General features: G+C 36.4%; 3 protein-coding genes across 3 annotated transcripts in view; 2 read left to right on the forward strand and 1 right to left on the reverse strand.

Moving 5' to 3' along the window:
• Positions 1–542: 542 nt before the first annotated feature.
• LOC306854340 (lysophospholipase D GDPD1-like) lies at positions 543–9,415 on the reverse strand. Its single transcript, XM_079392266.1, has 10 exons — positions 8,969–9,415; positions 8,475–8,517; positions 5,192–5,327; positions 5,002–5,047; positions 4,184–4,305; positions 3,952–4,041; positions 3,729–3,862; positions 2,695–2,754; positions 2,412–2,463; positions 543–2,110 (listed from the first exon to the last, which is right to left on the reverse strand). The coding sequence occupies exons 1-10, from the start codon at positions 9,102–9,104 to the stop codon at positions 1,973–1,975; spliced, it is 957 nt and encodes a 318-aa protein (XP_079248392.1). The 5' UTR covers positions 9,105–9,415; the 3' UTR covers positions 543–1,972.
• Positions 9,416–11,657: 2,242 nt separating this feature from the next.
• On the forward strand, positions 11,658–15,863 carry LOC306854341 (transmembrane protein 120A-A-like; the record flags this gene model as incomplete). Its single annotated transcript, XM_079392267.1, has 12 exons — positions 11,658–11,726; positions 11,805–11,923; positions 12,007–12,123; positions 12,768–12,827; positions 13,192–13,287; positions 13,370–13,459; positions 13,637–13,702; positions 15,055–15,116; positions 15,215–15,307; positions 15,385–15,449; positions 15,562–15,630; positions 15,753–15,863. 12 exons carry the CDS (start codon positions 11,658–11,660, stop codon positions 15,861–15,863), a joined length of 1,017 nt encoding a protein of 338 aa, XP_079248393.1.
• A 404-nt stretch (positions 15,864–16,267) lies between these two features.
• The window catches only part of LOC306854087 (S-adenosyl-L-methionine-dependent tRNA 4-demethylwyosine synthase TYW1), a 68,013-nt gene continuing 61,198 nt past the window's right edge, over positions 16,268–23,082 (forward strand). The window contains exons 1-7 of the mRNA XM_079391896.1: positions 16,268–16,415; positions 16,776–16,906; positions 17,001–17,135; positions 17,780–17,881; positions 19,119–19,313; positions 19,394–19,672; positions 21,575–21,694. Coding sequence (XP_079248022.1) covers positions 16,355–16,415; positions 16,776–16,906; positions 17,001–17,135; positions 17,780–17,881; positions 19,119–19,313; positions 19,394–19,672; positions 21,575–21,694 — 1,023 coding nt within the window. The 5' untranslated portion in view covers positions 16,268–16,354. The remainder of the gene's footprint in view (positions 16,416–16,775; positions 16,907–17,000; positions 17,136–17,779; positions 17,882–19,118; positions 19,314–19,393; positions 19,673–21,574; positions 21,695–23,082) is intronic.

Raw genomic sequence — 23,082 nt, forward strand, 5'->3', positions numbered from 1 at the left:
GTTGAAGATACTTAAGCTACTTCATCGTGTTCATTCTGTGGTGAAGTCGTTTTAAGGTCCTACCAAATACAATTATGTAGGCATATTCATTTTAAACTTATTAAACAACACCTTGAAGTAACACTCATTAGGAAATAGCAGGAAGGCATATACAATTTAATCTATAAGTAGTTAAATGCACGGTTGAAAAGTTTTCATGTTGCATACATTATGTTAGTCATATGATACTTTTACAAACAGCGCTTATATTTCATAAGTGCTTGATTGGTTAGTTAGAGCAAGTTTTAGTTGTTATCACAGAGCGTCCTCTTCTGGTCAAAATGCGTTTTTTTTTTCAGTTATAGTCTTTATCGGGATAATTTTTAAAGTTACACATTTGTATCCAGTGTTGAACTTTGTGGACGCATTAAACTAGTGACATTTGGAAAGTGTGCTTTAAGAGATACTGTAAAAGTCCACAGACCCAAAAGAGTTTTATGGGAGTATGTATTGTAATTGCTCTGAAAACCCATAATAACACTAAGGCAAAACATATTCTTTTTAAATTCATTTATAAAATATATGTAATGGCAGTATATTCACAAAACAGAACTGTACTTCTGATACCAAATATTCTCTATAATCATTTACAATTAAAACAGTGCACTAAATTCATACACAACCAATGAAAGTGGCTTGGAGAAAATATGAACCAGAAAATTAAACACAGCACAAACTAAGAGTTACTGTATCTGTACACTTTGCAAAAGAGGGAAACGTTTGAACTCCACAAATGCTTAAGTCTTAAGATTCATTCTGTTCAGGAGTGAGTTACTGTCATGTCAGTTTGAATGCATTCTGTCCTTAAAAGAGTGAGAAAATGTTTCTGTTTTCTCTTTCAATACAGCAAAACCACCAGCGTTTTAAAGATAAAACCTTTTCCTGTCCTAGCAAAAGTACATTCAAATGTCACAGTAACACTACACACTACGCTTGTTTGTGACCCTTGTTACACTCCAACACAACTTCTTTCATCAGTGTATAAGATACACAACCAGTCAAAAGCTTGGACACACTTGACTGACATTGTTTTTCATGATCACAAAACCTTTTGACCTAAAGGCTATTGCTTGAATAAATGAAAATGCTTTTAAAGACAAATATTAAGTTTCCCTATGCATGAAATTGTTTGCTAAATTTACCTATTATTTATTGTATTATTATTATTATGAGTATTAGATATTAAATAAAAGCAGAAATAAGTTTTGAAGCAGCTCAAATAAAATGTTTTTAATGGTACATAATTACCATACGTTCTTTAATATTATAACATTGTAATGTTGACATAGTAACAATGAAGATTGAGTTGATGTGTCAAAACTTCTGACTGGTCATATATTAAACTACACTTAAGTGTATATTTGTGTATATTTTGATGTGTATATTTTGTTTTTGTGAATTTGTTTCTTTTGACAATAAGAAATTATCTAATGCCTTCTTATTATTGGTCTCTCAACAATCCCATAGTACACCCCTGAAATTAGTATTTATTTTTAGTGTCCTGGAAAAACTTCAGTAGCTTCGGTCTTGTCATTTAGACAATTAACTCTTTAACTCTAAGTTCAGTGTTATTGCATGGCAAGTACCTGTGGGATTTACATCCTTACATTATAATAACAATAACATGAAAGTGCCTGTAGAGAAAACTTCAAAGAAATGTCATGATGATCATGACACCATCCCAACATGATTGATAATTCATCATAACCTCAGCCTCTTATGAATCCTCCTGCTTTTTATGGATAATGTGTATTGCTATGAACTTAAATCAATTGTGTGGTTTAAAATGGCTCTGATTGAATGCAGAACTGATAGCTGCCACTTCTACACTCATAAACATAAATTTCAATGAATGTTGGGTAATTAAAAGGCCCATTTAGAAGCCAAAGATCAGTGGAAAAGCATATTGATAGTTTACTTTGGCTGACAAGTCTTATTTAAGATTGGTAGTGTAGTTGTTTTTCTCCATGAACTCCTTTAGCTTGGTGGGATAGTCTGTCATAATCCCTGTAGCCCCAAGGTCAAAGGCACGTTTAAAGTCCTCCTCGTCGTTCAACACCCAGACATACACCTGCGGTTGGAAAGGAAAAAACAAAGACCAGTGGAAAAGTCCCACGATGACGTTCCAGTTAAGAGCGAAATGCCATTCAAAGCTTATATATGCTTTGTTAAGAGCGAAATGCCATTCAAAGCTTATATATGCTTTGTTAAGAGCGAAATGCCATTCAAAGCTTATATATGCTTTGTTAAGAGCGAAATGCCATTCAAAGCTCCTGCCATCTGCTCATGCACATCACAGCACTCAAAGCAATGCTTAAGCATAAAGTACAAGTGGTGTATGACCTAAATCTCATTTGGAGATTAATACTCACCTGTATTCCTCTGCTCGTCAGATGATTGAATAATGCTTTTCTCATGAGGAGCCTGAAAATACATTCATATCGTAATTCTATCATATTTACGACTCTAGCAAGTATTAGAATAACATGGCCAAGCTTAAACATTTCTTTATGTTTGTAATTACTTTCACCACTGAGACCAGAACGTGCAAAACTCTAAAGGCGGCAGTTACTACTTTCCCATAAGAAACACATAAACCGTGTTAAGTAAATATTTAGGTAAAAGGTTTAATGAGGCCAGTGTACATAAACTTACGTGTCTGCCAACCATGCTATGAAACGCTGACTCCGTGTCTGACGCTCAGGATCTTTGAGTCTACAAGAAACAAAATCTTTATCACTTCTCAAATTTCCAACAAAAAACATCTAGCAAAGCACTAGTTTTGTGAGCATACAAAGTTAATCTGCTGAGCCTGAATGTACCAAATCTAAAGATTTTTTTTAAATACTAGAAGAACTACTATAGGAGCCATGTGCACTATATTGCCAAAAGTATTGGGACACACCCTTCTAATGAACAGGTTTGACTACTTTTGTAGATAAATATAAATATAGATTTTCTAGGGAATTGTGTGCTTCTAATTTTATAGCAAGAGTTTGGACAGGATTTAATTTTCTATTCTAACATGAGTGTGCCTCTGTGTATAATTCAAGGTTTAAAAATAAATGATTGATTCAGTCAGTGTGGAAGAACTTGACTGGTCTGCTGAAACCCAGCTGAACACCTCTGGTGTGACTTTAAATGCAGACCTTGAGCCAAAAACTCATCACCAAACACCAAAGATTTGTACATTCACTATATGGACAAAAGTATTGGGACCCTTCTTTAGAACAGAAAAAGGCACTTATAAAACTGTGGCAACAGAGATGGAAACAATTCTTGTATTTAAAAATTGTATTTCCATCTCTGTTGCAACAGTTTTGAAAGTGTCTAAAATGACTGTACCCATATGTTCAAGTCATTGGTGTTTGGTGATGAGTTTTTGGCTCAAGGTCTGCATTTAAAGTCACACCAGAGGTGTTCAGCTGGGTTTTTGCAGACCAGTCAAGTTCTTCCACACTGACTGAATCAATCATTTCTTTTTAAATTTTTTAGACTTATTCATCTTTATTTTTTTAACCTTGTTGTTAAAATTAGAATCACACAATTCCCTAGAAAATCATTATTTGCTTTAACATTAAGATTTGAACTAATTGTACTAAAGTAGTCAAACCTGTTCATTAGAAGAGGGTGTCCCAATACTTTGGGCAATATAGTGCATGCATGACTAAAATGCATATGTTCCTCACTTGGAAATGATTGAAGGCATGGGAATCTCCAAGAATTGTTCCTTAAGCGGGACGAAGGGTAGGAGGCCTGTGTAGAAAAGACCGAGTAACACCAGCACTCTGGGCAAACTGAACAAGATTGGGATATGTGGGTTCTAGAAAACAAATAAAAAAAACTTCAGATATTGACATTTTGCATACTTTATTGTTCAGTTATGTTGTTTACTAATAACCAGTGTATTACCTCTTTGTAACATTTCTTAACGATTTTGTTGCTGGAGTTTCCCCAGACGGTCAGATGCTCTCTGTTGTATCGGACAACCAGCTCGGACACCTGACAGAAAAAAAGTAAAACTCTATTTTGCTTCTGGTGAACTCGTCTCACCAACCTGATTAACTTTAGTGTTGACAAGCAGCTGCACAGACAGAGGATTCGAGGAAATTAAATATGAGCAGGACAACAGGGGCCCACAAACCTTCTTGATGAGAGTGTCATTGTTGACCTTGATGTCGATGTTTACAGGGGTGCTTGGGAAAGCTTCAAACACGTCTCTCAGCAGAGGGATGCGCTTGTCATCTCCTCCTTCACAGTAGCACTCTGAAAAACATCAGGAATAATGCAATAGTTGGACATGTCTTAGTTAACGTTAAATGTATACAAAACATATTTGAAACGTCAACACAGTGGCTGAAAAACCAAGACCACATGTGCATCTGTTTTGGATTTCAATTAAGTAAAAAGATTAACTGAAATTTGAGTGCAAATATGAACCGAAAAGTAGAAAAAAATTAATTTCATAATAGAAGTGCTATAATGGGGCCATCTGTACAAAGGAGTTCACATGATCAATGTTACAAATTTACTTTCATTTGATTAGTGAAAAAGAAATGGATCAGAAAAAGTTTTTTCTTATTCATTTTGCATTATGACATTTACAACTTATTTATTTATTTTAATACTACAACTTTGTTTCCAGGATTCAAATACAATATAAAATGATTTAAAAAAATATATGATTGGAGTACATTCTATAAGAAAATACTAATTCAGTATTTCTACTTCAAATTGAATGATTCATTCAATTTGTTATTTCTTTGTAATTATTCATCAAATTTACTAGCTATTTCTAAGCAAAGCAATTTTTTTCAGTTTAGATTTTCAATCCTGGATTTTTAGGGTGGTCTCAGTATTGTACTTCACTGTAGTATATTAGTAACACTAGACACATTGGGAATCTGCTTGATTATACCTTAAATCAGATTTGTTGAACATTACCTGTGACTGAACACTCACCTCGTTTAAAAGACACCCCAAGCTTACAAAGGTAAGGTGGAAGATCCTAAGAAGACAAACACACACAAACACTTTCAGAATACAGCATATATTACATAGATATTAGAGTTTAAGGCCTACTACAAAGTCAAGCCTTTAAACATTTTGACTGCGATTGTGAATACAGGATGTTTGAAGTTTCCCTACTCACAACATAAGCCACATCTGAAATGTATGCATTAATTCCAGTCGACCGCTTCAGGTTGGAATCGTGCAACACCACCACCTGCTCATCCTTGGTTAAATGACAGTCCAGCTCCAACATGTCAGTGCCCAGTTGAATAGCGCTAAGGAAGAAGAAAATGTACAACAGATGACTTAAGGAAGCATCGGTTCATAAATCATGAACATGAAGATTTTCATCCAGGCCTGCATCTCCCAAAAGCATCGTAAGCTTAAAGGGGTCATCCGATGCCCATTTTACACAAGTTGATATGATTCTTTAGGGTCTTAATGAAAAGTCTATAACATACTTTGGTTAAAATTTTTCAATGGTAGTGTAAAAAACACCTTTACCCTGTCAAAATCAGCTCTGTTTTCAGCACGCTTTTCTAGTCCATGTTGCTTTAAATGCTAGTGAGCTCTGCAGACTCCGCCCCTCTCTTCCGTGGAGTGATATGTGTAGATTCCCTATTCGACCGTTCCAGATACTTTGACGTGTCAGCCATCTCGCATTCTCCATAATAATAATCATTGAATATTCAAAGGTATACAAGCGTATAACTTGCTGTTGTAGACGCACACAGTCAATGTGCTCAAAGCTTCTCAGACCATTCCAAAAATGGCGAAAGGCTTATGTATCGCAGCCCATAGAAAGTCAATAATGAGGCATCTAGGTATATATTTCTATGGAGCATACTAAACTTCAGCTGCGAAACTGGATAACTAGCACATTATTAGGAAAGGCGATTTGCAAAGATTCATAAAAACCCTTAAGGCCCGATATACTTCAAACGAAATCGAAGAACGAACTGATATGACGTAATTTCGAACAAAATCAGCCCGAGTTTTGTTTTGAGTTCGTTTTGGCAGTTCGATACAGCCCACCAAAGCGAACTTTCTGGGGAGTTCGTTTTGGCTTCGAAACACCTTTGAGCTACTATTGGTCCTTGGCGATTACGCAATTGATAGGTTTTTCCCGGTTCGTTTCTCATTCAATAAAGGTCAGGCAGGAGAACAACATCTCCAAGTCACTAGTAACATAAATACACTGTGTTGAATAGCTGAACTGCCACAAATATATCCGCACTTGTACAATCGCTTGCGGTGAGACTTTAAAGATTCAGGGAAAGCATTTAATTCCTAGAACGAAATTGCAACGAAGCTTGGTGTTGACGACCCAGAGTTATGCAAAAAGCGACATAGAGAAACATCAGATGCAAGTTTTCCAAAGCCATGAAAAGAATTAAATGAAAGAGTAAAGATACAGTGCCCTCCAAAAGTATTGGAACAGTAAGGCCAATTCCTTTATTTTTGCTGTAGACCGTAAACATTTGGTTTTGACATCAGAAGATGAATATGAGATGAGAGATTAACATTTCAGCTTTTATTTACAGGAATTTTCATCTGGATCTGATACACAACTTAGAAGATAGCACCTTTTGTCTGAACCCACCCATTTTTCATGTTACCAAAAGTATTGGAACATGTGACTGACAGCTGTGTTTTGTTGCCCAGGTGTGTTCTATTAATTGATTATTCAAACAATAAATAGCACTGAATGTCTTCGCTCAGTTTCAGATTCGTGCAGACTGCGTTTATAGTTAGTTAGACGTGTAACCAACATGAAAACCAGAGAGGTGTCTATGGGTGAAAAACAAGCAATTGTGAAGCTGAGAGAAGATGAAAAATCAATCAAACCATTGCACAAACACTGGCAATAGCAAGTACAACCATTTGGAATCTCCTGAGGAAGAAAGAAACCACTGGTGGACTAAGTAACACACCTCAAACGGGTAGATCAAGGAACACATTTGCAGTTGATGACAGAAACATTGTGACAGCTGTAAAGAAAGACGCTAAAACAACTGTTAGTGACATCAGCAACAACCTCCAGAGGGCAGGAGTGAAGGTATCACAATCTACTGTTCGCAGAAGACTTCATGAACAAAAGTACAGAAGCTACACCAGAAGATGCAAACCACTCATTAACAAGAAGAATAGGAGACGAGCCTAAAAAATTCTGGGACAAGGTTTTATGGACCAAAGTGATGGAAAGGGTAAAGTTTGGAGAAAGAAAGGATCTGCTCATGCTCCCAAACATACAAGCTCATCTGAAACACAGTGTACATTATAGTACACATTACACAAGTAATGTAATGGCTTGGGCTTTCATCGCTTCTTCTGGGACAGGCTAATTAATCTTTATTAATGATGTAACACATGATGGCAGCAGCAAAATTAACTCAGAAGTCTACAGAAATATTTTGTCTGACAATTTACAGAAATATGCAACCAAACTGATTGGGAGATCCTTCATCATGCAGCAAGATAATGACCCAAAACATAGTGCCAAAACAACAAAGGAGTTCATCAGGGGCAAGAAGTGGAAGGTTTTAGACTGGCCAAGTCAATCTCCACACTTAAACCCTGTAGGGTATGCATTTTACCTGCTAAAGAAGAGACTGAAGGGAGTGACCCCCCAAAACTGAAAAAGGCTGCGGTGAAAGCCTGGAAAAGCATCACAAAAGAAGAATATAAAAGTTTGGTGATGTCAATGGGTCACAGGCTTGATGCAGTTATTGAAAGCAAAGGATTTGCAACTAAATATGAAGTCTTTTTCACTTTAATATGTTAATTCTATCTGTTCCAATACTTTTGGTAACATGAAAAATGGGTGGGTTCAAACTAAAGGTGCTATCTTCTAAGTTGTGTATCAGATCCAGATGAAAATACCTGTAAATAAAAGCTGAAATGTTAATCTCTCATCTCATATTCATCTTCTGATGTCAAACCCAAATGTTTACAGTCTACAGCAAAAATAAAGGAATTAGCCTTACTGTTCCAATACTTTTGGAGGGCACTGTATAAGGTAGCAAGTACCAAATACATGTGTTTCAAATAAATGTTACACCATACTGCTGCTGCTGTTCTTTTAATAAGCAAATTGAAAAGGTATATACAATAAATTATTTTGAATAGTGAAAGTGAATTTTGCATCCAATGACCCCTTTAAGTACATCGTAGACCCATTGAAACCAATGGTTCTACGATCAATTTAGGCTTACGATGCCTTTTGGAAATGCAGCCCTGATCCTCGTAAAAAACAGAATTTTTTCATCAACTGATAATGCCACTTGGACGAATGATGAAGAAACACTGCAGATGCTTCTGAATTCTTCAAGATCAAGTATACAATGTTAAAAAGCAGGTTTTAGTACAGTCGTACTCAGTGCAAATCCAAGCAATAAATCGCTGCCAATTGAGAAACTCACTGGCTGAAGGCTGCCATTGTGTTCTCCAAGTTCTCACCAGCTCCTGCAGATGAAGAATAACAATTATAGCAGTGCTTGCTATTTGCTTTTGCTTCCTATAAGTGATGTTTATGTTCAGACTACATGTAGTGTCTGCAATATTCCAGGGTTCACAGTCCACACTCCAGTGTGTAGTCAAGAAATTCAATGATGAACCCCGAACCAACACTAGCCCAACATGAAGGTATAATGAAATATGACTTAAAGATAAAAAACAGGCTTTCCATTACATAGTAGACAAAAATGTTCCAAGTGCATGGCTTAAGGCTACAGTCAGCAATGTTATGAATGTAACCCTGTAAGATTAATCGAAACTGTGTCTCAAAACCTAGTGAGCATTTTGAAACATCACTGTTCACTAGGTTTTATTGAAGTATAAGGAAAAAGAGTGATTGGATAAACGATGAAAAGCCTCGGAGTGCTGTCGACTTGATAAAGCAGTGTTTGTCACTCACCGCCGCGATGTGAGATGTGTCTGCTCCGGAAGGCTTCTTTCTTTCGCCGATGCAGCAGAGACGGACACTTGAGCAGGAACGCGGAGGCGAGCACATATCCGGTAACCGTGGATAAACCATAAACCGCGGCGCTCATTTTTACTTTTATCAGTCGGACAAGCAAGTCAGTCCTGTAATGCCACTTATGTAACTAAAATTCATTGAGAAGTGAAGTGAAACGCGACAGTCTCTGCAGAAGTCAACGCACCGGTCGGTATTATTCAGCACCGCTGGCCAGCCACCGCTGCTGCGCTTTAACAGTGATCAGAAGAAAGCCGAGTGAAGCTTTGAGGCAGAGCATGTAGTGTCAGTCAGATTAGATTCCTCTTTATTTGCACCGTCATGCATTCCAATGTTTCTTGACAGGCCACCCCCCTGCGCAGTTTACATATTGCTCGGGTAAGTAATAATAATACAGTCGCAGGAAAGCGCATGCGCACTACAAGCGTCTGATGACGCGAGTGAACGCAAGAGGATGCTCATGGACAAATAAAATAAAGCCCTACGTGTCAGATTCATTGCGCTTTAAACAAAATATTGAAACTGTTTTCCTTTACAACAAAGAGTGAGTGAAAGAAGGCGATTAAAGTGATCATTCACCCAAAATGAAAATCCTGTTGACTTATATATAAAAGAAAAGTAAGTATGGAAAAATAGTATGGAAGTCGATGGCTACCGTCAACTGTTTGCTTACAAACAATCTTCAAAGTATCTTCTTTTATGTTAAACAGAAGAAAGAAACTTGAGAGCGAGTATGATGACGATTTTGTTTTTGGATGAACTATCCGTTTAATTTTTTTCTTAAAGTTATTTAATCTTCTTTTCAGACTTGCGTTTTTTTGTGTAATTTTCTAGCATTAAATATATAAAACAATAAATTTTAATAAGGTAAATTTTATAAAAAAGCACATACACCACCTATCAGGGATAAGCTAGGAGTCCTACGATAATTTCATTATTTACCCACTTCCTCCCTGATCTTTATATGCATGCTTGTCGAGGCTGTAAATAGATATATGCAGATTTTATAAAGAAAAAACAGATTTTGGTGTAAAAATCCAGTTTGTTTGACCAAAACTCTATTTTGCTTAGTACTTAAACTGTTGCAGATTAAATCATATAACATTAGAATCAATTGTAGATTCTCAGGCAAAATGTGATGCATTTTTAAGTGGCTAATTTCAAACCATTATGCTAATACAGCTAACTAAACATTGGATGACAGATAACACATTTTAGCATTCCCTGACATAGAACTGAGAACTTTCATTTAGTCTATATGGAGCTTTTTTGCAGCTCAAAGCCAAAGGAAGTGTGCCCTATGCAGTTTCTGGACCCACCAAGCCTGCACTCTGCGGTTAAAAACATTGTTTTTTCACCATTGTGACTCTTATTGAGAACATTCATACATAGACACAATCTCACACACAAATTTACACAGTTTGTTGTTAGATCTATATATATTCTTTACATTGGTACATTGGAGTTGAGGGTTCAGTAAGCATAAATATTGTTAAGGAAGTTTCTTCTAGTAGTCTAATTTACACACACACCTGCATCAAACAGAAAGTGGATTTGAGCTGTGGTCATTTGTAGAAAGTGTGACGTTGTTTTCTAATGTTCTTTTAGATCATTAAACCTGTTTTTGAAGCAAACTTTATGAGGTGGCTGCTGTTTTTGCTTCTTTTGTCTGACTGTTACAACTTGCCCCAGCATGTGTTACAACATACCCCGGCAGTGACTGTAACAAAGGCATGTATTTAACATCAACTTATAAGGGCTGTGATATTCTTGCAGAGGTTTGAATTGGTGCCTTTTGTAGTGAACAAATGTGGGTGTTTTGGATAAAAGTTTGAGCACTCTAGCTCAAACATTCAGCGAGTTACAGATGCTGAAACAAAAAGTGTTACAACCGTACCCGGTCTCCCCCTATACCACACAGTTTATGTGACGTATCTAATACTCACAAAAAACATGGCATTTTTGTCTCTAATGTTTTAAAAACGACCAAAGTGCACTGTATTGATTGAAATGACAGTGAAGTGAGAGTCAGTTAAAGATGTTAAAACTAAATTCTCTATATTTCACTTGAATGCTGGCATGATGTAAAGTATGAAAGGTGTTATCTCTCGACTAAAGTTCAAGATCTCATTGTTTCAGCCGTTCTCTTACTCTGCAAGAGTTCTTTTACATCAATGGAGTTTACGAGGGATTGTTGAATTATGCAAGGCATGAGACTTCAGCATGAATGACTAGACTATGTTCTCTAAAGTAATAATCTATTAAATCTGTCTGTAATAAACACAATTCAACTTTATACACAATTCCTCCATAGGTTAGAATTCACAGTGTTGCTCTAAGTATGCAGCCCTTCTGACATATTGCAAGCAACCAAGTGTGTCAAAGGTCAGTCAAGTTGGTCTGTCAAAGTTCACTACAAAGTTCAGACCTATATGCAGTCGCTAAGAAATCAGATATACGACAAAGATTGTCAATTGAAATGCTTCTAAACTGAAGCTCTCTTTTAATACAGAATTTAAGACATTGCTGTGTTTCCATCACAGTTGGTAGTTTACTGAATTTGCATAGTAATCTAAGAAAGAAGAACTCGGTTGGTTAAACTGAGTAGTTGTAACTGATAAAGTTCTACATGTCGACAGCACTTGCAAAAGCCCTTCAAGAATGGACGTTTCAGGAGAAAGAACTGCAGGAGCTTCAGGTAAATGATTTTCTGAATTCGTTCTGAATGTCAATACAAAAAATAGACCTTCACTAAATAAAGCATTTCTGTGTCCAGGAGACCCATCGGCTTTACCTGCAGAAGTTAGAGGAAGTCTCCAAACTTCAAAAGAGCTTTGCTGCCTCCATTGCTCAACAGAAAAAGAATTTAAAGGAGAATTTAAAGGCTTTGACTAAGTAAATAAAATGTTGTTATATGTTGAAGCTTTATTGAATAAGATTGTTGCCTGCTAATGTGCAATTTCTGTTCCCAAACAAAGATTTAATAAAGGACTGAAAGAAGAGGAGAAGAATGAGGTTAAGGAGGCCAAAGATCACATCCGAAATGTGCCGAGCCTAATCTTTCAAATGGAATCATTTCTTCCTAAGAAAAATGGGTACTGAAAGATTATGCAAATTAAAGGTTTCAACTAAAGGCTTTCCACACTGAGCGCGATGCGAGAAAGCGAGGCGAATTGCTCGCGAATGTTGCTTTCACACTGAGTGCGAAACGAATTCACACCTGCACAACACACTTTTTCTTCATGTAGCGTATGTATCTCGTGCGGTTTACATCGTCCGCTGCTCAATATACAGCATTAAATTAAGATAAATAACTTGTGTTTCTTCATCAGAAACACAAAATATCCATAATGCTTACAAGAATACATCTGAAATAATTAGAGGTACAATTAGCATCAAGCTACATTGAAAATGTATGTACGTAATTATTAACGTTTTTGCTCAAAACCCACTTTAAATCATCATCGAGTGCTTGTAATAACTTCCGATTGTGATATAAAATGGATTTTGATTCTATAAAGGCAGACATGCACTCTTTGCATGTTTTATAATGGACTGATCAAAAGATTCGTCGGACGTCTGGACGAAACGCTGGAAGCTGTTGTTTTATTCCAGCGCGACATCGCGTGCGAAATTCGTTTCGCTTTTCCGCACTCAGTGTGGAAAGACCTTTAAGCTTTGTTATCAAAAGCTGTAGATACAGTACATATTATTTGTTATTTTTGCTTATCTTTTCAAGGATTTATCTCAGTCTTGTCCTTGGGAGTGTGAACGTCAACCTTCCAAGCAAAGAAGCCAAGTAAGCACAAATTTTTTTTATATATTTCAAATGTACTGAATATCAGTAGATTTGTAACTTTGTTAACTTTATACATACAAGATACATTTATTTTTCATAAGAAATTAAGGCTTGCTTTCAGAGAATATATCTGGAGTTTTCTTGCACCGTTTGCATATGGCAAATAGGTTTTGTGTTTACAATTTAAGAATAAATACATTTATAATTCAAAAACTAAACTATATTTATTTAAACAAAGAATTTACAACAAAATAGAATAATAACTAATTTAAACGTAAAATAAATACATACATTAATTTCTTTCAGCTTTTGTAGAATACAGTATTGAATATGTCATCTTATACCTGTAAACATTTTATTGTAGAGCTGAATACAAGGATGAGTATGAAAGGTTCAAGCTGTATGTGACTGTGACTTTCTTCCTGCTGACCTTCGCTTGTCGCTTCTTCATCAGCTACAGGTAAGACTGAGTTCACACAGGTCTGACTGACACACTTTCTCTCATATCACATTTCATGCCTGTCTTTGTTGTGTATCTGTAGAGTTGTGGATGCCCTTCTTAACTTCCTGTTGGTTTGGTACTATTGCACACTGACGATTCGTGAAAGCATCCTCATCAGCAATGGATCCAGGTCAGAAACTGTCAGATGAAACTATCTAAGAGACATTTCAGGTTTGAAGATGTGCATTGTTGCTGTCACACAAGAAATGTTTGATCAGTAATGGGTTTAATAAGCTGTCTCAAGGCCCTTCTCTTTTTGGCTTGTGCCATCTTTACAACCTTTTATTTATTTAATTTCTTTTTTTAGGATTAAAGGCTGGTGGGTTTTCCACCACTACATTTCCACCTTTCTGTCTGGAGTCATGCTGACCTGGTGAGTCATTTCAAACTATTCATTTCAGACCTACTGTAGCTTACCTACTCAAGTTTGGCCTTAAAATCAATTATAAATTGTCATTCACATGTTATTTTTGTAGTGTGATGTACTTTTGAATGAAACTTTTGAATGAAATAGCCTGACCAAAGTGACACCAGTGGAAAAGGACAGATATTAAGTGCAAGAGCAAGTTATTACATCTTGATTAAATATTACAAAGACAACACACCAGTTTTGTTGTCTAAACTAAACTATCCACCTTTCTCTTCAATGCGGAAGTAAGCCTATGGGCAAGACTTCCAGTTCATTAGCCGCTATAGGGAAATAACGTGAACGTGCAGTAAACGGTAAAACTGTTTGCATTACAAACCAGTGTGTTCACAATTAAGATAAAAATAATAAAATAATATGGTAAGACACACCAATTTTCAATATCAAGCAGCAAAACAAACTGTTTTATACAGCTAAAAATAGCTGGACACCGGAAGCCAGACCCATAGAATTTTTAAATGGCCAAGAAAAAGGTGGATAACCAAAAATTCAACTATTTAAAATGTCTAATATTTGTATTAAAGTTTAAATAAAAAACTAAAAAATATTAGATAAAATAGCAACAAACTAAAATAAATAATTATAAAATACAGTAATATAAAAACAATAGATTTATAAGTTGAAGTACTGAAATGACTGAAATAAAAATTAAAGCTAAATATTAAAAACAAAAACGTATAATATTGACAAAAGCACATAACGAACATAAACTAAAATGACCTAATTTAATAAAATAACAAATACAGTAATAGTATGAAAATAATACTAAAATAACACTGCAGTTGTTTTCTTTGGAATAACATTAACATGTAAATCATTGAGGAATCCAGGAATGTCCAAAAATCCAAATAGGTGCAATTTTATGTTGGTTTTAAATGCATCAGCACAATTAGAACGAGTTATTAACACGAAAAACCATAAAACACTTTTTGCTATTTGATATAAAATAAACTTTAACTGAAATAAAATACCATATAAAAACATTTAAACTTTGCCAAGGCTACACTTTTTTCATTTAGTTAAAATAATACATATATTATAAAATAATACTGAAGTAAAAAATAATGAATGACATAAAAAAAAGATAAAAGTATTACAACTTTAACTTAAAATGAAAACAGGAAATATTTTTTCAAATATTTCAAGCTTTTTCAAAATATAAAAAAACAAACAAACAAAGTATAGTGTAGTAGTATATACTAAAATAGCCCTGATAAGCATTGAAACAATAAATGAGACTCAGTGAATTGCTGCTACAATTGGTTTGGCCTCAAACATCACTTCTGTTGTATATGTAGGCCAGATGGTGAAACATACCAGTCTTTCAGGAACCAATTCCTGGCGTATTGTTTGTATCAAAGTAAGTTACAAACTCTTGTAAAACATCTGTTGTGGGAAAAATACCAACAGTGCAATACTGAGCGATTCTGAAGGCAAACGTATCCCTTTCTCTCACAGGCTTTGTGCAGTGTCTTCAGTACTACTATCAAAGTGGGTGTCTCTACAGGCTAAAAGCACTGGGAGAAAGACACGACTTGGATTTGACTGTTGGTAAGGATCTGGGTTCACAATATATAGAAAATCTGCCAGTGTAAAGCTGTTTATCAAATAGATTTTTGTTTACACAGAAGGCTTTCAGTCGTGGATGTGGCGGGGACTGACATTTCTTCTTCCCTTTCTCTTCCTGGGCCAAGTAAGTGTTTGTCTATCCTATAGAATATATATAAACCTTTGAAAATGGAACAGCATATGAATTGCCTTATGAAAGTAATCCTTTACTGTATATCCCGGTCAATGTGTCGCAGTTCTGGCAGCTTTGGAACAGTATTTCTCTCTTCAGAATGGCTCAGATGCCTGAAAGCAAAGAATGGCAGGTCAGTGTTGTTTTGTAGACCTTTCCCCAATATCATAATGAAATAAGTTAAATAGATTATGAATAAATTAAGATAGTGATCTTGAAGTTGCAATGACCTCTTGACCTCTTTTTTTTTTGCAGGTGTCCATGTGTGGCTTCTGCTTTCTGGTTCTGTTTGCAGGAAACTTCTTCACTACACTCGCAGTCGTCCATCACAAGCGCAAAAACCAGCAAAAGACCAAGAGTCTGTGATTTTTAAGAGCTTTCATGAAGACATATTTGTACAAAACATGCAGATTTATGTTAATAATGGGTCTTACACAATAATTCTTATTGTCTTTCAGAAAACATGCAGAATCCATTTTTTAATACAAAGTGGGATGTTGAACAATCTGTAATAAATTTGTTTGTAGAAGTGGAATTTTTTAAAAACCTGAATAAACTATAAAAAAATAAAAGTGTTATGTTTTATGTGAAATAAATGTAGGAACATTATTATATATTACAATATTAGCCTAACACCATTTGAACAATAATGTCGTAGTATTACTTAATATTGTTTATTACATGATATAAATAAACTATATACGTATTAGCAATTCAAGTAATGAGGAATCACGTGGAGAGTTAAATGACCTCATTTTCCCAGCATTCCTGTCATAACAATATGGCGGCGTGTAGTTAGCCACTTATTTACATACGGCATATGAAGTTTGGCTATTGCTATAGATTTATAAACAGTGATGTTGTTTTTAGCGGTGGTATCGTGTTTGCTGTATTGTACAGTCGGCGCTGAGAAGCCAGGTAACGTTAGGGTTTATATTGCAACGCATCGCTGACAAGCAGCACGAAAATGAGTTAAATTAAACTGTTAATCAGATTATAGCTCAACAGTACAGCAATGCACATGCACTCATTTTTGCACGTCACTCTCAATGTTCTTGATCGGACGAGTTTTGCGGTTAGGCTGTGTTTCAAAATCTAGTGAGCTCCCTACTTAGACAGCATTGTTAGACAACCCAGTTTCAGTGTTTTTAAACTCTGCTATGATAGTTAAAGTCGCTAGATAGGCAGTTCACTAAGTTTTGACACATTGTTCTGCACATCTCGCTTGTCTGTCGCTTATTATTTGTTTATATATTTGTGTGCTAACTGCATTCACAGGTGCTTTGAACGATGTTTGGGATTTGACTGAGAGCTGCCTGCTGACTGTGTGGCAGAACAGGTTATATGTGTACACTACTGCTGCTGTTCTCATAGGAGTCTGGTTTACTGTGAACATGCTTTTTAAAGAGGTAATAAAGTGCGTTTACTCTTAAAGCCTCTCTGCTACTTAAAGTTTTTGTTGCTAATAAATACAGCTTAATAGATTGTATTTTTCCTTTATAGAAAAAAATGGTCCACCAGATAAATCCTCTGCTTTATAAATCTGTGAAAAAACAAGAACTTTCACCTGAAACAGAAAAAGTCATTCACGTTTCTGGGGTCAAAGTGTTCTATGGATCACAGACGGGAACTGCAAAGGTTTGTATAACGTTACACTGGTGGTCAAAAGATTGGAACAATTAGGAATTTTTAGAAAGACATTTTTTGTGCTCCCCAATTGCATTTATTTGATTAAAAATACAGTAAAATGGTAATATTATGAACTATTTCTACAATTTGAAATCTATTTCAGTATACTTTAAGTAATTTATTCCTGCGATACAAGCTGAATTTTTTGCATCATTACTCTTTAGTGGTCTTCAGTGTCACATGATCCTTCAGAAATCATTCTATATGCTGATTTGATGCTCAAGCAACATTTATTATTATCAATGTTGAAAACAGCTGTGCTGTTTAATATTTTTGTGCAAACCATAATATGCTGCCGTTCAGAAGTTTGGAGTAAGATTTTTTTTTAAATATTATTATTATTATATATATTTTTTTAATTCTGTAAGGATGCATTAAATTGATAATGTTATAATGTTAATAGATTTATATTTAAAATAAGTGCTTTTCTTTTGAACTTTGTATTCATCAAAGAATCCTGAAAAAAAAAATATAACGTTTAAAAATGTTAAAAGTTTTGACTGCCTGTGTAATTTTTATTTATGTAATTTTAAAGAATTAAATGCAACTGTGTTGTGATGTGGTTGTAAACTACTGTTTTAACTACTGCCTAGGGTTTTGCAAAAGAGCTTGCTGGAGACGTCAGTGCTCAGGGGATCCAGTGTGAGGTTATAGATATGAAAGAGTATGACCCAGAGGACAGACTGGCTGAGGAGGTGAGACTGGCCCCATACCGGCTGATCAATTTCATTTTTTGTTGCAGTAGCATGTAGTCGAAGAAGTAGAAATAGATTATTTAAACTTCAGGATTTGTCATGCTTGCATCAGTATTTCACTTTCAACATTAAGAATATCACAGGAATTACTATGAGCTTCATATCTTTCAATTACCACTTACCACGATAACATTTACAGGGAATATAGATCTTCTGGCTGGCAGTTAATCGCAATACTTCTCCCTGAGCAGAATGTAAAATGACTTACCAGCCTTTTATATCACCAGAGCTTAAATATTAAAACCCCAAGAGTATTAAAAGCAAAGTAACATAATTAAATTAGTTTGTTTCCTTAAATGACTTCTGTACTACCAGGCAAAGGCAGAATGCATAACTACATCAACACCAAAACTGAAAAAATGCTTTGAATGAATAATGTTTTGATAGAATTTTAATTTGTCTGTTCTCTCGCTCTCAATCAGAGCAAAGCTGAGATAAATCTATCTGTCACAGGACAGTCACAGCAAAGTCTAAAAGACCTGAGTTTTGTTCCTCTCAGCATTTATTCCCCTGGTTTCACAGACAAGGCTTAAGCCTAGTCCCAGACTAAAATGTAAGTCTTAGCTTTTTCCACTGAAAGAAACTTGGCACTAATTGATCTTAAAATATATCAATGCCTTTGTTTTGTCTCAAGAGGGACACCAGTAATGCTTTTTTTTTTCTTTTTTTCTGTGAAACCAGGCCATACAGTGTTATAATCAGCACTATTATTTAGTATCATTGATTTACTAGTTTTTGATAATGTTTTGAATTAGGTTGTCTCCCTTTTATGTATTAATGTTTAATATTTCTCTATAGTTTTAAATTTTTATTTATTAGTTTTTATTTATTTTATTTAAATGTTTTTTGTTGCAAAAAAGTTTACTTTTTTTGAATTTATTTGATTTATTTATTTTCAGTTTAAGTTACAGTTTTTTTACGGTTACAACCCTGTTTATAAATGCTACAGCATGGTTTATTCATGATGTTTGCTCTATTTTAAATATTAATAACAGTTTGGGTGAATAACACAAATGGTCAGTAAATGTCGTGATTATATTTTACCCCACAATCAAAACTTTGTTTTTTGATTTTAGGGAAATAAGATCCAGACGTTTCACGCACTCTTAGTAGAGAGCTGCTTCCATGAGTAACATGTTAAAAATTTCTTAATGCTCACATATAATTTATTCTCTAGTGCACGAGCAAGATGATCTGTGTGTTCCTGGTGGCCACATACACAGATGGGCAGCCCACTGAGAGCGCCGAATGGTTCTGTAAATGGCTTGAGGAAGCCTCCACAGACTTCCGATATGGGAAAACCTACCTGAAGGGAATGAGATATGCCGTCTTTGGGCTGGGGAACTCCGTTTATGTTGGCCATTACAACACTGTGAGACACACCTTCATTTTTCACTCCGTTTTTGATTGGACGGTGTTGAATCTTACACCAAATATACTTTCTGTATGCAGGTCAGTAAGAACATAGATAAGTGGCTGTGGATGCTGAGCGCTGCCCGGATCATGACCAGAGGAGAAGGCGACTGCAACGTTGTGAAGAGCCGACACGGCAGCGTCCAGGCCGACTTCCAGGCCTGGAAAACAAAGTTCTTGAACCGGCTACAGGCTCTGGCCAAGGGTGAGAAGAAAGCCTGTTCTGGCAAGTGCAAGAACGGCAGCTGCAAGAATAAGAAGAAACATAAGGAGGAGGCAGAGGACAGCCAGTCGCTCGCTGAGAAGAACAACTCTGAGGCAAGCCAACCCTCCTCTCTGATGTCTTTGAACACATGTAGTCATGGTAACAGCTCTCGCTCTGCACATCCCGAGAGCAGAGTGTTCCCCTGCAGTCTGTGCTGCACTCATGTAAATAGGATCTGAACAGCGGGGGTGACATTACTGACTTCGGAGGAAATTTTATTCTCTTAGATGTCCCTCTCATATTCTTTGCTCAAACACTTATAGCAAACATCGTTCTCATGAAGTTAAGCTCCTTTGAATGGTTTAAATAATAACGTTTAATAACCTTAAAGGCACTTGAAATCAAAACTGACCCCATTTTCCTCCTTTCCCACTGAACTAGCTCTGGATTTCAACTCGAATGCTTTCAGAACTTGCTAGAGAGCCAAACGAAATGAAACAAATGACTGCTAATGCCTAACTTGCACACAAATAAACATAGCATATCGCTGCCTTTTAGAAGTCTATCAAAAATGCATTTTAATATCCAAAATAATTTCATTCAGCTTTTTAATGCAGGTGTCAGAGGTTCTAAGTAATAAAACTTATAGCTGTCAATTCATACATATTTGTTAATATTTTTAGATGGTTGTAGTCACAAAAGATTAGAACAATATATTTATTGCAACTATCACCTGTTTTGTGGAAAAGGGAGACTAGTCGACAAAATGATATGCCACAAATAGACATTGGGAAAAACTAGGGGAAGCATTGTGAATGAAAAACTTACTTGACAACAATAGATCCTATATCAATATCCTAACAAATAGAATATCCTTCAAATGTATAGTTGCCAGTACATGACGAGCTGTTTTTTTGCATGTATTTATAATATTGCTGCAACATTCAATATGGAATTTGACTGTTTGATTCATAGATTATGTAGCTTTATTCAAATATATTACTTGTACAGACTGCCTATAAGTGTTTGTTAGACTAGTCAATTAGTCAGATACAACGTTTTTATTTAAACATTGATTAAATTAGTCATGGTGCACATCCCTGCTCTCTATGCGATCAAACTTGCAATTCTCCCACAAATCCAGAGCAGGTGCGAGCTGAGCCATATCTAGAGACCAGAATATTATAGAGGGCCTTTTTTCCACATTAAACCACCAGACAGAGCACCCTTGCTAACCTAGATAAACCTTGTATCATGGTGGTGACTTTTTAACCAGTAATATTACATCCGACTTTTGATTCAACCAAGTCCTGATGGATAAAATCCTGCCCAGCATCATTGCCATTACATGTTGACTTTTAATATGATCACCTCATATTGAAGATCATATGGTACCTTCAGGATTTCATCAGTTATGCACAGAGGGGAAATGTTCTTTATTTTCTTTTTATTTATTTTTTGCAAAAAAAACCAACAGCAATTAAATAAATAATTCTGAAAGTAGTTCAGATTTTCTATAGAGTATGTCTAGCATTCATGTAAGTTTTTTTAGCTTGAGTCGTCAGACCAAATGATCAGTGAGACAAACTGTATACTTTTTAAACGCTAAGCAATTTAAAGTATAAAAACGTCAAATAAAAGCGCAAAATAAAAGACTTCCAGGTAGTGCATTTTCACATAGGAAAACAATTGAAAAGCAGCATGAGAGAACGCAACCACCACTTGGTGTGAATAGCTTTATATTGACATAACACAGCATAAGGCTGTTACCTCTCAAAAAGTATACTTTTGTTTCAATTGAAGGTGATTATGTACTTCATCCCATGCTCTATGTTCTTTGTTGTCTTGATACTGTCAGCTTTACTTATGGAGAAATGGCTTCAGATGATAGTTTGAGAGAGCTGTCTGTACAAATGTGAATTAATTCAGAGTGTTTTGCAAACCCGTTAGCCAATTCAATGGAGAGAAAGAACCCCCCCCCCAAAAAAAAGCTTACAGCTCTGTTTGGATTTCAGGAGGAGCTGATGGAGTCCAGCAGTGATGCAGAGTCCTCCGCTGAGGAAGAGAAGTCTCATGGCTCCATCATTGACCTGGAGGACCTTGGGAATGTGATGAATAGTATGAAGAAAGCCAAGGTAAAAATAAAACCATCTCCACTGTGTGTTTTGTTTGTGCTCTTTCAGAACCTATTTAGTGGGGAGTTAAATGGGTCGTTATTTACCTCACACTCTAAACCTGTATACTGTTTTTTTTCTGTGGAACACAAAGTAGAAACTTTGAAGAATCTATTGGCAGCTCTTTTCCATACAACAACAATTAAAGGGATGGTTCACCCACAAATTAAAATTGTCATTGTTTACTCACCTTCATATTGTTCCGAGTTTCCTTCTGCTGACTACAAAAGATGATAACCGTTGACTTCCATAGTATAGAAGAAATAAACTCAGCAAAAAAAGGAACGTCCTCTGACTTTCAACTGTTTTTATTTTCAGTAAACTTAATGTGTAAATATTTGTATGAACACTAAAAGAGTCAACACCATAAGACATAAACTAAAAATGTTTCACAGACATGTGACTAACAGAAATAGAATAATGTGTCCCTGAATGAAGGGAGGCTCAAAATCAAAAGTACCAGTCAGTATCTGGTGTGGCCACCAGCTGCTTGAAGTACTGCAGTGCATCTCCTCCTCATGGACTGGACCAGATTTGTTAGTTCTTGCTGTGAGATGTTACCCCACTCTTCCACCAAGGCACTTGCAAGTTCCTGGACATTTCTGGGGGGAATGGCCCTAGCCCTCACCCTGCAATCCAACAGGTCCCAGACGTGCTTAATGGGATTGAGATCCGGGCTCTTCGCTGGCCATGGCAGAACACTGACATTGCTGTCATGCAGAAACTCACGCACAGAACGAGCAGTATGGCTGGTGGCATTGTCCTGCTGGAGGATCATGTCTGGATGAGCATGCATAAAGGGTACCACATGAGGGAGGAGGATGTCTTCCCTGTACCGCAAGGCATTGAGAATGCCTGCAATGACAACAAGCTCAGTCCGATGGTGATGTGATATACCGCCCCAGACCATGACGGATCCCCCACCTCCAAATCGATCCCGCTCCAGGGTACAGGCCTCGGTGTAACGCTCATTCCTTCGACGATAAACACAAATCCGTCCATCACCCCTGGTGAGACAAAACCGTGACTCATCAGTGAAGAGCACTTTTTGCCACTCCTGTCTGGTTCAGCGAAGGTGGGTTTGTGCCCATAGGCGGCGTTGTTACTGGTGATGTCTGGTAAGGACCTGCCTTACAACAGGCCTACAAGCCCTCAGTCCAGCCTCTCTCAGCCTATTGCGGACAGTCTGAGCACTGATGGAGGGATTGTGTGTTCCTGGTGTGACTCGGGCCGTTGTTGTGGCCATCCTGTACCTGTCACGCAGGTGATATTCGGATGTTCCGATCCTGTGCAGGTGTTGTTACACGTGGTCTTCCACTGCGAGGATGATCAGCTGTCCTTCCTGTCTC

This window comes from Barbus barbus, assembly GCF_936440315.1.
Source record: "Barbus barbus genome assembly, chromosome: 34".
Taxonomy (NCBI): domain Eukaryota; kingdom Metazoa; phylum Chordata; class Actinopteri; order Cypriniformes; family Cyprinidae; genus Barbus; species Barbus barbus.